Raw genomic sequence first — 15286 nt, 5'->3', positions numbered from 1 at the left:
CAACATAGCCGCCTCCAACGTATACCGCCCAATGCTCGAAGCCAACACGAGAGATTTCTATCAGGTCCCCAGGCTGTGGATTCTAATTAAACATAGGAGATATGATAAGGCCCCGTCCACACGGGCGAAAACAATCTTTTCCCCTCTGTTTTCCTTTGTTAGTTGTTAAACCTTTTAGATTGAGCAGAAAATACTTTTTACAGTTAGTAATTCAATTTTCCAAGGGGCTGTATTTAAAGCTACAAAAATAATACAAAAAAAAACAACCTCTAACGTTCCCCTTCTGGTGGGGGGGCAATGACGTCATCGTTTGCGTATCATGGTGTACATTGTGTGTATAGTTAGCGGTGATTGAGCTGAGCATTCTGAACAATCACCTCCCCGACCACGGCAGCCATCGGCCAAACTGTGGATATCGCATTAGCAACTACATCTGCTACCACGGCCTGCACGGCAGAACACGCACACACGGACACGCACGCACGCACACACACACACACACACACACACACACACACGCACGCACGCACACACAAACCAGCTCGAAAACAAACAATACAACTTTTCATTATATTGCACACACAGCAAGACATGCAATGCATAAATTGGTGACCGGAATAAAGTAGCAATGTAATCAAGTGTGTAAGAGCATTTAAAGAAGAAAGAAAAAATAAAAATATCTTCATGGGCGCAGCCATTTTTATTGTTGAGTTGCCTCACGGAACTCGATACACTCTCAAGCCGTTTCTCAATTCGCGTTCTCGTGTGTACTCGTGTACTTGCGTTCTCGGTAAACGTCATCAGTGGTAGCCCAAGCACTGTTCCAATTCCAAGTACGCGAGTACGCGAGTACTGTCGTAAAACCCGGAAGTGTTCTCGATGCGTTCTCGATGAGGCCGTTCTACCGAGGATGCATCGGAGGTGACTCGTGTGGACTTGGGACAGTTAAATATCCCAGGATGCATCATCGAGTCCGCTGCTGTTCCAATTGCAGGTGCGTACTCGCGTTCTCGGAAGTCTGTACTTGAAAGTCCGGACTTGCCAAGTACGTACTTGGTATTGAGAAACAGCTTCATAATTCCGTGCCTCTGTGAAATGCCGCAAGAAAGCTGGGAGATTTCCCCACTTGCAACTCGGAAGGCTGGTGTCCGAGGCATCTGGAACACACCATCAGGCGTCCACACGAATCGTAACACGAAAACGCATAGGGCCGTTTTTTGTCTTATCCACCCTGGGACCTGGTTGTCAGAAGAGTGTCAGATCCGTCTAGGCAGTCGGCCCAAACGCACAAGACTTCTGCGTTTTCACAAAAAAAACGTTTCTGTGTGGACGGGGCCTTATGATGCGTTCCAGGCAACCCGTAACCCGTGTTTTCACAACCTTCTACCTGTGAATGTGCCCTGGAACGGCAGTCAAAACTCCCAGCTTTCTTGTGGCATTTCACAGAGGAACACCCCCTTTTTGATTGGTCCCACTCGCTCGCTATTCTGAAAGTAGAGCGAGTTCAGTGAGGCCGACCGTACGACTCGACAACAAAAATGTCTGCACCTGTAAAGAGAATTATTTATTTTCTTTGTATTTGTATCACGTTGGTCATTTTTATGTCGATTTTAAATGCTATTAACTGGATAGCATCATAAGTCTCCTTTAGTAAGAAAATGTATAAGGCAGCTTAATGTGTTATGATGAAGTGTACAGGACTCACATGAATCTCTGTATCTGTGTTGTTTTCATGCAACAACAGTACACACATTACACACTAGGAAGCCTCACCTGTTGGGATTCACTCTTGCGGTAGCGTAGCCATGTAAAGAAGTGTTTGCAGTTCTTGTCCAGGAGATCGTACTGCAGCTCGGTGCCCACCAGGCTGAGGGCGTCCTTCACGATGACGTTGGCCTCCCGGGGTCGGTACTTGGCGTCCAGTAAATTGTTGATTTTCCACTTGCTTTTTTTTACAGCATCTTTCAGTGTTTCTTTCTTTACAATGGCTTTCTTATTGGTCTGGCCTGACCAGAGAATTACGCTTCCTCCTAGATCTTATAAAAAATAAATAAAAAATATGTGCATATCCATTTCATGTCTTGTATGTTTGTTACATATTAAAGAGCGGGATTATGTTTTTTTCAAATAACTTTTAGACCCATATTCACATCTTAAGAAGGCCTACAACAAAAAATATAACATGAAGATTTCTTGAAGTAGGAAATGTGCAAAATATGTAAAGATGCACCTTCATTTGGTTCATGTTTTAAGAAATGCCTTGCGTTGTTGGGCCTACTTACCGTCTGATGCGGTCAGGTGAACAACAAAGCCGCCTCCAACGTATACCGCCCAATGCTCGAAGCCAACACGAGAGATTTCTATCAGGTCCCCAGGCTCTGGGTCCCTTTGCTTCTAATTAAACATAGGAGATGTGATTTAGTCTCCTTTAGTAAGAAAACGTATTAGGCAGAGCAATACTAGTGACATTGAACAGTTTGGACAGAGACTCACCGCAGTTGACCCCTTATTGCCCATTTTCCTTTCAAAAAAGAAATTAGCCATAAAAACAGAAATAACAAAGGGTTGAATATTAAAATGAGATTATCATAATGAGCACTCACATTAATACTTATAGCGAATCATGTTTTAGGCTATTGCTATTTTATCTTTGTCATGCTGTGCTAGGACTTGGTCTACACACCGACGTGTTGTAATCAAGCAGATAACAGTTGAACTTTGTCTTATTTCTTCTTAAGAACATCACTAACAGCAGCCTATGTATGAAATTAAATTGCAGGCATATTTGTTTAAAAGTTTTCTTTATCTTACCTCTGGGCTGGTCAGTGTAACGTACCAGATCTGCGTGGTACTGAAGAGGAATCAAATATGTGTGAAGAGCTCAGGCGTTGCTTTTGTTTCGTTTCAGGGTCGTGATAAAAGTAAGTGCCCTGCCCATAAAAAACACCAATCACCTTTGGCACTCCTTTTCTCAGAAATAGACTCAGAAATATAAACTTATAAATAAGTTTATAACCAAGTTACTATAGTGCTACACCAATAAGATTAATAGCCTAATACTCTATCACACACACACACACACACACACACACACACACACACACACACACACACACACACAGAGAATACGTACATAAATACTAGAATTCTACTAGATCAGACCTTCCCAAAGTCTGGGTCACAAGTTAAAATAAAGTGCATAACACTAGAGAGTAAAGTGCATAACACTAGAGAGTAAATTCCATAACACTAGAGAGTAAAGTGCATAACACTAAAGAGTAAAGTGCATAACACTAGAGAGTAAAGTGCATAACACTAAAGAGTAAAGTGCATAACACTAGAGAGTAAAGTGCATAACACTAGAGAGTAAAGTGCATAACACTAGAGAGTAAAGTGCATAACACTAAAGAGTAAAGTGCATAACAATGCTCTGTGAATTCATTTTCCTCATTAAATAGAAGAGCGCTCTGTTCTGCTACGTTGTCTTTCCAGCGCAGCCTCTGTGTGCGGCACTGAGCTCCACTTTATATTAATAACTACATTCAACCACAGAAACCTCAGTCATTCATTCATCTAGAAGTGTTAGATAAAATGTTATATCACACTCTTATTGTTATGATAAGAGTGATTATTGCTGGGTTCCTGTTCTGTGTATTGACCTCCCCGCTCCAGCTTACCTTGTGAGTGTACAGCTTACTGCTCAGGTTTCAGGTTCATGGAGAAACGTGATGTTACACTCGGCACATTACTGTCAGGCACATCTTAATGAAATAAAAACATTTCATATACATTTTAAATTCCTGGTTTGTTGTTCTTTATTCCTTAAAGTGGCAAATTTAGTAGTAACTCCTAAAAAAAAACGTTACTCTTAGTTCACTCTTTGTGATTTGTCCTTAGTATGAGTAGGTCTCAGCGGCGAGTAGATCTCAACCCCTACGTAAAAACTTTTAGCGCGAGATAAACCGCATATAACACTGAAACTTAAATAAAAGAGTTTGAGGAGACCGGAGCAAGAATGACAAAAGACTTTATTTTTACTTGTGAACAAGTAAGAACCAAGCTGAGTTGGTTTGACAAAGTACTGGAGAGCTGGTCACGGGCCCCTCCTTATATATCCCTTTCTGTCCATCATGAATGTTGTTATTTATGGATCCCCTGCACACACAATGTCTAACTAGTTCACACTCTTATTACACTCTGTTATCTTTCTCTGTTTCACTCTGTTTCCCTCCTGGCCCGCATCTTGCCTCCCAGGAATTTTTGGAAATGATTCAGCAACAGTTTTATGACACTAGAATGGAGTGTCCAGCTTGTCTTTGCCACTAGACTAACCTCAGTTCACCCTGATCCTTGACCTCTATGCCAGTGGGTAAACACAGATAAGTTAATAAACAGACCTTCTGGCACAGGGTTTTCAACCTGTTAGGTAAAAAAGATTAAAAAGTATTGTGATCCCTGCAATTTGTACACACAAATTATAAAACCTGTATAATCATAAGAGTACAATGTTCAACCCTCAGTCCATTCAGTGTACAATTATATCAAAAATGTATACATAAAATTTAAAAATAATAATCATAACATGAAAATGACAAAAGATTGAATATTTTCAGCATGCATTGAAAATTAACATTACAGAGTAAGAACAGTAACATAAGAATACACTTAAAAATTTTAATTCCCTTCAGGCATGCACTGCGGTTTTGAATGGCTCAGGTGATCTTAAACAATACTATGCCATGACAAACATAACCCTCATTGGTTGTTTTCAAGTAATACATCATTCAAGTAAACCCGGTATATTGATTCTCTTAGCTATAGGTGCTGAACTCCACAGGGCTGGGGACTATTCTACGTAATTCAGCTTGTACTCCTCTTCAGCTTCACTCTGACCTATCTCTCCATAGAGCTCCCATTCCCCATCTTTTGACTCATCTATGCTAGTTACCATGAGGGCCATCTCATTAGAGAGCCTGGACGCTATTACTGATCTGACTATGGGAATGCAACATCTGAAAATCAATTCTACCACCATTAATAATATCGAAAGTACCAAACCCACTTTGGTTAGCATCGTTCCCCATGCACCAAGCCTTATATTCATCCACCCAAACACATCCTGCCCATGGCCTGCGTTATCCTTCACCTCCTTTCTTAGTTTTTTGAGGTTATTCATTGCAAGGGTGAATGATCCATCTGGAGTGGTGTTATTTGGGATGAAGGTGCAACACATTTCACCTATGAGAGAACACACTCCTCCCTTCTCTGCTAAGAGCCAATCCAAGGCTTGTCTATTTTGCAAAGCCATAAGGCTTGTGTCTCGCAAGCATTATCTGTGTAGTTGATGAACCTCTGTTGGTTGTAATAAACGTAATTGATCCATTCCACGTTTTTAGAGATTCTGATTGCTGGTATTATTGATTCAAAACCTGCTGCTATTTCATTTCTTGCCTTGAACAAATAGGGTATGCCCCTGGGTTGTCCTATGCTGTCAATTTGTACACCAGAGTCTACCTCATATGCCCTTTTCTGCCTTCTTATGTCATTTATATCACTGTCTCCCAGATTACCGTCAATCCCATCTAGTGAAGGTAATATTACTTCTGTTACCACCTGTACTCTGTGGCGCGAAGAGTCTTGTTTCCGCAGACCCAGAACTGATCTGCCACTACTTCATCCTGAGCAGAGATGTATAATAACGAAGTAGAGCTACTTCACTACTGTACGTAAACAGCCCTCTTTCCATTTCCGGTCAACGAGCAATGAGTCTTCCAACAGAAATCAATGGGATTTACAAAATGCGATAAAATAGCAATCAAACACGCCAGAAACTGTATTTCGCTACAATACTTGATTTGGAACATCAACAAACACCACTAACCACTCAGTGAGTTGCACATTTCTGAAAAAGAACGTTTAGGGTTGTTTTAAGGACACGTCGCCAGCCATTCTAAAGCAGGCAGGGCGATTCTAAATGAGCCAAATACCCGAGACAGGACCAATAGTCAAAATGTCTGTGTCAACCACTCTATTTCAACCTAGACAAACCAGAAAGGGGGCTCAATGTTCAAAATACTGGAATTGTCCTTTAACTTACCCATGTTTGTCACTTAGCCGTTTTCTTGGAATACCCCTCTGGCCTTTGAGATGTTTTAGTTGTTTGTCTTTACATAAACACAGCTTTATGTGGCCTTTGACAGCTTTAAGACAGCTCTGTATGTATTCCTGTCCTTGTACTGCTGCTACAGCCAAAGGAATTGTGTGTCCTTCACTTTAAATATTTGAGATAATATAAACAATATGATATTCAAACTTTTGACTGCTTTCTTTAATATAAACCTAACACAATACTTTTACTTTTATTTTCAATACTTGAGTAGTACATTTTAAAATAAACTACTTGCAATACTTAAGTACAAAACATTTTGAATACTTTAGTACTTCCACTTAAGTGGGGTGTTTAAAGAACACTTCTACTTCTACTCAAGTCACTTTTTTGATACAGTACTTGTACTTTTACTTAAGTCTGGGTCTCTAGTACTTACATACATACTAGAATAATACATCTCTAGGTCCGTCCTATGCAATGAAACTTTTTACAATGCAACAAAATGTTTAATGAGCATCAAGCTATTAAAATCTCTATTATGCACAGATAATATAACAGTATATTAGTCAGTTGTTATTAGGTTAAACAGGAGTTTGATAACGTTTTTAATTTAAGGACCACCCACAATTGGTCTGGCCCATCCACAACTGGAATCCTGGCTTGGATGATGGAGGGGAAACAACATATGGATTATTCCATCACACATCATGAGGCGTTTCATCTGTTGTTTACTACCATCTGATTGGCCAATACGATAGATTTATTGGGGAGCAGAGCTGTTCTCAGCTCTCACTGTATAAGAAGGCCTTGCTTTGGCCAACGCTTTGGACTTCTCCTTGCGAAGCTCTCAGGGAGACGCAGGGCGAACTCCCAACTGAGGCCTCGGATTATTGTATGTTTGTTGTATGTTATTAAATTCAATTCAATTCTGTTTTATTTGTATAGCCTTAATCACCATTACAGTCTCAAAGGGCTTAACAGGCCAAGTATTTATGACACCCCCCCTGACCCCAGCCCCCACAAGGGCAAGAAAATGCTCCCTTAATCAGCAAGGAAGAAATGTGGAGAAGGAACTCAGAGTGGGGGACCCTCCATCCAGGGACGGTCAGAAGAGCAGTGGGGGCCATAATTGACATACATACATACAGGAAAAACAAATTAAATGGATGATGGGGTGCTGGCCGGTTAACCATAAGGAGAGTCCAGGCATCCAGTCGCAGTCACCGCAACACGCTATTGTATGTTTATTATTCTTTTTAATAAATGTGCCTAATTGTTATAAGTTTGGATGACTCTTTAGTCTTAAACAGTTTATGCAGAAACGGTTGGCGTGGTCAACATTCCCACCACAGTCACATATTATAATATTATGGTATGTAAAAGTAGTTTCTGTAGAGGCATCCAACACCACCTGACACAGAGTTTCGTTGTATGTTAACTCTTGAGGTTTATTCATTCGCTCCAGGTATACAACATCTCTTCTAGGGCTGCTCACCACTCAACTAACACTCAGCTCACCACCTCAGCCCTGGTGAGGGTCTCCTCTCGTTTGTCTCTCCCCGCTGCTCTTCCCCTGTTTCTCCCCTTACCTTTTCAAAATAATAGTCCTTGCACCTTTTCAGTGCTACCGTTGTTTCATGTCTGCAGTAAGAAAAGCATTGGCCAGCCTCCCTTAAAATAGATTGAAAACAGGTTATATTCTTTCTATGAAGTGGAAAGTGTGGGATCATTGTGGTATCATTTGGCATCCGGTTTTAGATTTTTTTCAGATTAACAATAATACAACTAAAATTAAAGTCCTTCATTAGGTTACTTTATCTGTTAAAAATCCATCTTACATATGTATTAAAGATACTGCATCTTCATTATTGCCAGAGATCCATAGGCTTCTGCAGAACGCAGAATGAAAACACCTTCTTAGTTGTGCTGCTGGTGTAAAAGTTCAAAATTTGAAAATTATTGCACCTTAATTCCAGAAAGCACAATTCCTTCATTATTAATTAAACAAATGTCCATTATTTTTTTTTTTTTTACAATCCAACCACTGAATTTGAAAGGTAATGGATGACTTGCCAGTTTACGCATGTTTGAGGTAAAATCAATGTGTCAGTCATGTTCTGCTGGTAGTAATCAAGCCCCTCAAGATCAACAGATGTCAATCACTGCCTGTTCTTCTCTCCTTTGCTCCGGCCTCCAAAGATGGTCCCAGCCATTTTTTCCACTTCTGTAGAGCAGAAGTAAGATAAGATAAGATAAGATGAGCCTTTAATGTGTCTTGGGCAAGTGGGAGTGGGTTCTGATCTTGTCTTCCAACCAAGCCCACCCTCCCCATGCCCTCTGCCCATCCCAGGACCTGCGGCTCAGGAACAGGCACCTGGAGAGCCAGGTGGAGCTCCAGCAGGAGGAGGCCCGCCTGGTGAACCCCCTCTCCATCGCCACCAGGTGGAGCTCCAGCAGGAGGAGGCCCCTCTGGTGAACCCCCTCTCCATCACCACCAGGTGGAGCTCCAGCAGGAGGAGGCCCCTCTGGTGAACCCCCTCTCCATCACCACCAGGTGGAGCTCCAGCAGGAGGAGGCCCCTCTGGTGAACCCCCTCTCCATCACCACCAGGTGGAGCTCCAGCAGGAGGAGGCCCGCCTGGTGAACCCCCTCTCCATCACCACCAGGTGGAGCTCCAGCAGGAGGAGGCCCCTCTGGTGAACCCCCTCTCCATCACCACCAGGTGGAGCTCCAGCAGGAGGAGGTCCGCCTGGTGAACCCCCTCTCCATCGCCACCAGGTGGAGCTCCAGCAGGAGGAGGCCCGCCTGGTGAACCCCCTCTCCATCACCACCAGGTGGAGCTCCAGCAGGAGGAGGCCCCTCTGGTGAACCCCCTCTCCATCACCACCAGGTGGAGCTCCAGCAGGAGGAGGTCCGCCTGGTGAACCCCCTCTCCATCGCCACCAGGTGGAGCTCCAGCAGGAGGAGGCCCCTCTGGTGAACCCCCTCTCCATCACCACCAGGTGGAGCTCCAGCAGGAGGAGGTCCGCCTGGTGAACCCCCTCTCCATCGCCACCAGGTGGAGCTGCAGGCCTACCTGGTGGTGGTGGTGAGTCCTTGGGCGCGGAGTGATACTTAGGTCTGTAAACTGAACAGGCGTCATAGCTGTGTGTTGATTTTTGACTTAAGAGAAAAAGTCTGATAGCAGACCAGCTCAACTTTGATTGAACGGGGCGTTCTACTTACCGGATATTTGTTTCAAACCATCTGTAAGCTTGTAATTGGCTTACAGCGAACACCAACTCGACCACTAGAGAACTTTGCTGTGGTAGAAAGACAAGCTAAAACATTGTATCTGTGCATAATACATCTGGACTGAATGTGCTCAGAAAAAGTGTGTGTACAGGTTTCAAATCAACACCGTGTAGACTTACACTGAAAGAAAATACACTGATAGAAATCCTGGAGCTCCATCCACTCACACAAACCAGAGTTCGTCTTGTAGGATCATCTCTCTGAAACAAAGCCGGAGCCACGTGTAACTCCGCCCTTTGGATGTTTGTTCCTCCATCATATCTTATTCCTTCCCTGTGTGTGTGTGTGTGTGTGTGTGCGTGTGTAAGCATGTGTGTGTGTGTGTGTGTGTGCGTGCGTGCATGTGTGCCTGTGTGTGTGTGTAGCCAGGGTCATTCAGGAGGCCAGATGCTGCACGGCGTGCTGCCCAAGGGCCTCCTGGCCCTGGGAGGTGTGTCTGTCCTGGCCCTGGGAGGTGTGTCTGTCCTGGCCCTGGGAGGTGTGTCTGTCCTGGCCCTGGCAGGTGTGTCTGTCCTGGCCCTGGGAGGTGTGTCTGTCCTGGCCCTGGGAGGTGTGTCTGTCCTGGCCCTGGGAGGTGTGTCTGTCCTGGCCCTGGGAGGTGTGTCTGTCCTGGCCCTGGGAGGTGTGTCTGTCCTGGCCCTGGGAGGTGTGTCTGTCCTGGCCCTGGGAGGTGTGTCTGTCCTGGCCCTGGGAGGTGTGTCTGTCCTGGCCCTGGGAGGTGTGTCTGTCCTGGCCGTGACGGCCCCCATGCTGCTGGACAACTGGGGCTACAGCGCCGACCTCGTCTCCACCAACGACCTCTGGAAGACTGTGCATGACTTGTTATTGCGTTACTGTGACAAACAGCACAAGTGTTTGTCTCAGTCTAGACTCCACCTCACTGGTAGGATTTGAAGCCGTTATAGAAGATTAAATTGCTGTTCCTTATTCACCGGCAAGAAATATTTTTGGATAGAAGTGTTTAACTGATTGAAATGTCTGGTTAGAGTTACCTTAGATCGGTCCTACCTGAAATAACTCCTTCAACGTTTTTTTTATTAGATTTTTTGTAAGCTATTAATGAACTGTTATTATTATTACTATTACTTTTACTATTACTGAGCCATATACCAAACGGGCAAACAAATTATAAACATACACATAATAATAAAACACGAGAGGGACAGAGAGCTCAAATACAAACTTACCAAAAGCATAGACTAAGTATTGAATCATAGAAATATTCACGTTGCATGATTACTTGCAATGTGAGAAAAATAAAAAACAAAGTCCAAGTGCATGACGCTCTTTAATTCGTATTTTACGAAGGACAAAGTCCAGTACAAAAGTGTACAAAACGTTTTTCATTGCATATGAAAAACATGCTGAAAAATCTGATAAATAAACTTAAAAATGTCATACAACGTCTTTGTGAAGGAAGAAGCAAATTTTGCCATAGAAGCAAATTCTTCTAACTTGACCTGCAAGGCAGTACACAGGTACACACACACACACACACACACACACACACACACACACACACACACACACACACACACACACACACACACACACACACACACACACACACACACACAGGCACACACACACACACAAACAGAAATGTGATGATAAATATACCGGGTACTTACATGCTGTTGTCCACAATAACAGCATAATACTAATAATAGTGCAATAAATAGATAAATACTCCCATCCCTTGCAACCTTATAATAACCTACATCTGTGTAACAACAGTACACACATTACACACCAGGAAGGCTCACCATTAGAGATTCATCCTTGCCGCAGCGTAGCAGTATAGAGAAGTTTTGACACTCCAGTTCCAGGAGATCGTACTTCACCTTGGTGCCCACCTGCTTGAGGGCGTCCTTCACGATGACGTAGTTCTCCCGGGGTGGGTACTTGTTGTCCATTAAATTGTTGATTTTCCACTTGTTATTATTTGCAACATCTTCCAGTCTTTCTTTCTTTACAGTGGCTTTCTTATTGGTCTGGCCTGACCCGATAATTTCGCCTACTCCATTATCTTATAAAGACAAAGGAAAATGTTGGCATAACCATTACATGTCTTGTATGTTTGTTACAGAGCGGGATTATGTTTTGTTAAATATTTTTACCACTTTTAGACCCATATTCACATCTAAAAGTTCCCATATTATACCACCAGGTGTGAGTGTGATCAGCCATTACAAGCCGTTTTGAAAATCGGCCTCTTCTGACATCACCAGTGGCCATCAGAAGAGGCAGATTTTCAAAACTTGCTACGTAACGGCTAAACACACTCACCTGGTGGTATAATATCATGGGACCTTTTAGAAGGCTTGCAACTAAATATAGCATGAAGATTTCTTGAAGTAGGAAATGTGCTAAATATGTAAAGATGTCACCTTAATTTGGTTCATGTTTTAAGAAATGCCTTGCGTTGTTGGGCCTACTTACCGTCTGCTGATGTCAGGTGAACAACATAGCCGTCTCCAACGTATACCGCCCAATGCTTGTATAAACCACGAGAGATTTCTATCAGGTCCCCAGGCTGTGGATTCCAATTAAACATAGGAAATGTGATTTAGTCTCCTTTAGTAAGAAAACGTATTAGGCAGAGCAATACTAGTGACATTGAACAGTTTGGACAGAGACTCACCGCGGTTGACCACAAATTGCCCATTTTCCTTTCAAAAAATAAATAAGCCATAAAAACAAATCACAAAGGGTTGAATTTTAAAATGAGATTATCATAATAAGAACTCACATTAATACTGCAACTAGCAAATCACGTTTTAGGCGATTGTTATTTTATCATGCCATCACTTCTGTGCTTTTTGGAGATCTGACTTTCTGACTTTAAAGTCAGAAGTCAAAAAAATGTGACTGATTAATCTCAGAATTCTGATTTTAAAGTCAGAATTATGACTTAAATTCAATTCTGATTTTAAAGTCAGAATTCTAACTTTAATCTCAGACTTCTGACTTTAATCTCAGAATTCTGACTTTAAAGTCATAATGCTTAAAAACTATTCAGAAAACACAAACTACACACTGAAGTTAAATAGCAGTCGTATTTATTTCAGTTTTGTTTATCTTACCTCTGGGCTTGTCAGTCGAACGTACCAGAACTGCTTGTTTCTGAAGAGGAATTAAATATGTGTGAAGAGCTCAGGCGTTGCTTTTGGTTTTGTCGTAGCCTAATAATGGAAGTGCCTGCCCATAACAAACACAAATCACCTTAGGCACTCTTTTTCTCAGAAATAGACTTGGCTTATATCCAACTTACTATAGTGCAAAGTCAATAAGGTGAATGCCCTAACACACACACAGGACACACGCATAAATACTAGATTGCTACTAGATCAGACTTTCCCAAACTTTGGGTCGCGACCCAAAATAAAGTGCACTAGAGAGTAAAGTGCATAACAATGCTCTGTGAATTCATTTTCCTCATTAAATAGAAGAGCGCTCTGTTCTGCTACGTCGTCTTTCCAGCGCAGCCTCTGTGTGCGGCACTGAGCTCCACTTTATGTGGAGTGGCAGCATTGTACTTTGAAAGCTGGTGGGCAGCATGTCTTGGACTAGGGCAGAAGGAAAGGATGCAAAGCCAATTAGTCAAATCAGGCCTACTCTTGATTTGTAAAACTAAATAAAAAAATCTGGGCCTATCATTGGGCCTATTTTTGCCCTCAATGACTAAAGCTATTAGTTGTAATTTGGCTATGTTTATTTTCAGCTACAGTTGTTTGAAGAAAAATGAAGACCAAAAGTAATGCCATTTAAAATGCATCATGCTCTGAATCATTCACTAACACCCTTTCCACAATATTAAACAGAACGGTCAGAGTAACAAACAATTAAAAGAACAACAAGAACATAATTTCACAACTATTGACATGGGCTGTAAACCTAACATTGTTTGAGGCAAATGTGGATGTTAATGGATGTTTCAGAATGTTGGTCATGGTGTTAAGCCAAATAAGATTGAGGGACTTCATTTATAGATCAAGTCAATCCTCCTCGCTGTTTATGTTGCAACAACCTTAACAACTTCTTTGCACGGTTCGAAGCAACAAACAACACTAGCCCACAAAAGACCACTCCTCCCCCCCACGACCAGGCTCTGTGCCTGTCCGCCGACAGTGTGAAGAGGGCACTCTCCACCATCAACCCCTGCAAAGCAACTGGCCCAGACAACATTCCGGGCCGTGTACTGGGGGACTGCGCAGAGGAGCTTAAGGATATCTTCACAGATATCTTTAACACTTCTCTGAGTCAAGCTGCTGTTCCATCACATTTCAAGTCCTCCATCATCATACCTGTGCCAAAGAAACCTGCTCCATCCTGCTTCAACGACTACCGACCTGTGGCACTGACCCCCATCATTATGAAGTGCTTTGAGCGGCTAGTCATGTCTCATATCAAGTCCATCCTCCCCCCCACCCTGGACCCCTTTCAGTTTGCTTACCGAGCCAAACGTTCCACTGAGGACGCAATCTGCTCTGCTCTCCACCCAGCCCTCACCCACCTAGAAAAAGCAGACTCACATGTGAGAATGCTTTTCATAGACTTTAGTTCAGCTTTCAATACCATAATCCCACAACAACTCATCTGTAAACTGGACCAACTGGGGCTCAACACCTCCCTCTGCAACTGGATACTGGACCTCCTCAGTGAGAGGCCACAAGCAGTACGAGTCGGCAACAACACCTCGAGCAGCATCACACTCAGCACAGGGGCCCCACAAGGCTGTGTGCTCAGTCCCCTGCTCTTCACCCTGCTGACTCACGACTGCACACCAACCTACAGCACCAATCACATGGTGAAGTTTGCAGACGATACAACTCTGGTGGGTCTCATCACCAAGAACGACGACACCCCACCCACCCCAAACATTGAACATATCTAAAATACAAAACAAAATGAAAAGCATGAAAAATCAATAAACAAAAACGATTAAAATGATTGGTTTACACTTCATTCTGTTTAGAACGAAAATAGTCGGACAATCGTGGGACAAGATTCATTAGATATATTTAGACACGCAATACACTAAACCAGGGGTCAGCAACCCTAGGCACGCGTGCCACCACTGGCACGTGGCCACAAAATCATTGGCACACTTGCAAATAATAATAATAATAATAATAAAAACAAATCTTAAATTTTTTTTTTTTCACAGCTACAATGCGGCAGCATAATCATTACTACAGTTTTTTTGCACTATTCTGTTTTGGGCATTTCCTCCCAGTGCAAATATGTTTAAATGAGTTACTGAAAGCATTGTTCTGAAGTGGGATGAATTAATAATTATTAAACCTATGTTGCGAGTAATAAAGAAGAAAATATTTAAAATATTGTTGCAAGTGGCCTGTATGCATGGCCTTCACAAGCTGTGAAGGCCTGTACATGTCTTAAAGATATTGATGTGGATGTTTCCATCATTCTGTTATGATATTTTAGGCCAGGAAAGGCCGCCGAGACAGGATCGCTTTTAACTCACTTTATTTGGTTAAGGTTATTGATCTATTGTCTATCGTCTATGAAACAAAAGGAGAGGGATCGTATATAACACGCGCGGAGCATCTCTAAGCTTTACATCTAATCGATACGCCGCCCAAGAGATTCTGACCTAAAATGGCGGAGTCCGAGTTTTATATCAGGTGAGAATAGACTTCTTCTATGGTTTTCTCACTTCCTCTGTGTGTCCGTTGCTGCCCCTAGTGTAAATGTTTTGTAACTTTGTTAAATGTGCTCAGTACTGCCCTCTGAGGTTATGTGAGAGTATTACTGCTTAATTTGTCAAATGTGTTCAGTGCTGCCCTCTGGCGATTGTGAGGGGAAATTACCTCTAAACTATGCTCGGTGCTACTGGATATGGCTATGTGAGAGTAT

The 15286-nt window shown here is 42.6% G+C and overlaps 1 protein-coding gene across 3 annotated transcripts; it reads right to left on the bottom strand.

Annotated features, from left to right (window-relative positions):
- Window positions 1–7323: 7323 nt before the first annotated feature.
- On the bottom strand, window positions 7324–12610 carry LOC311345453 (phospholipase A and acyltransferase 4-like). Of its 3 annotated transcripts, XR_014633678.1 has the most exons (8): window positions 12490–12610; window positions 12049–12075; window positions 11846–11949; window positions 11170–11432; window positions 9523–9603; window positions 9335–9411; window positions 7948–8333; window positions 7324–7780 (listed from the first exon to the last, which is right to left on the bottom strand). XR_014633678.1 is itself a non-coding variant. In XM_084469855.1 (7 exons), exons 2-7 carry the CDS (start codon window positions 12069–12071, stop codon window positions 8255–8257), a joined length of 627 nt encoding a protein of 208 aa, XP_084325981.1. In that variant the 5' UTR covers window positions 12072–12075; window positions 12490–12610; the 3' UTR covers window positions 7324–8254. The 3 variants fall into 3 exon arrangements, 2 of the variants coding, with proteins under 2 accessions (XP_084325981.1, XP_084325982.1); XM_084469855.1 differs by having other exon boundaries at window positions 7324–8333; XM_084469856.1 differs by lacking the exon at window positions 9335–9411 and having other exon boundaries at window positions 7324–8333; window positions 12490–12609.
- Between the last annotated feature and the right edge of the window lie 2676 nt (window positions 12611–15286).

This window comes from Micromesistius poutassou, assembly GCF_964030765.1.
Source record: "Micromesistius poutassou genome assembly, chromosome: 6".
Taxonomy (NCBI): Eukaryota; Metazoa; Chordata; class Actinopteri; order Gadiformes; family Gadidae; genus Micromesistius; species Micromesistius poutassou.
The sequence above is the reverse complement of the archived record's forward strand: the minus strand, read 5'-3'. Positions and strand labels throughout refer to the sequence as shown.

Coding starts and splice junctions, on each gene's coding strand:
- LOC311345453 (XM_084469855.1), bottom strand. CDS start 12,071: ATGGGCAATTTGTGGTCAACCGC. Junction 11,950..12,048: donor GGCAATTTGTGGTCAACCGC/GGTGAGTCTCTG, acceptor TATGTTTAATTG/GAATCCACAGCCTGGGGACC. Junction 11,433..11,845: donor TCACCTGACATCAGCAGACG/GTAAGTAGGCCC, acceptor TGTCTTTATAAG/ATAATGGAGTAGGCGAAATT.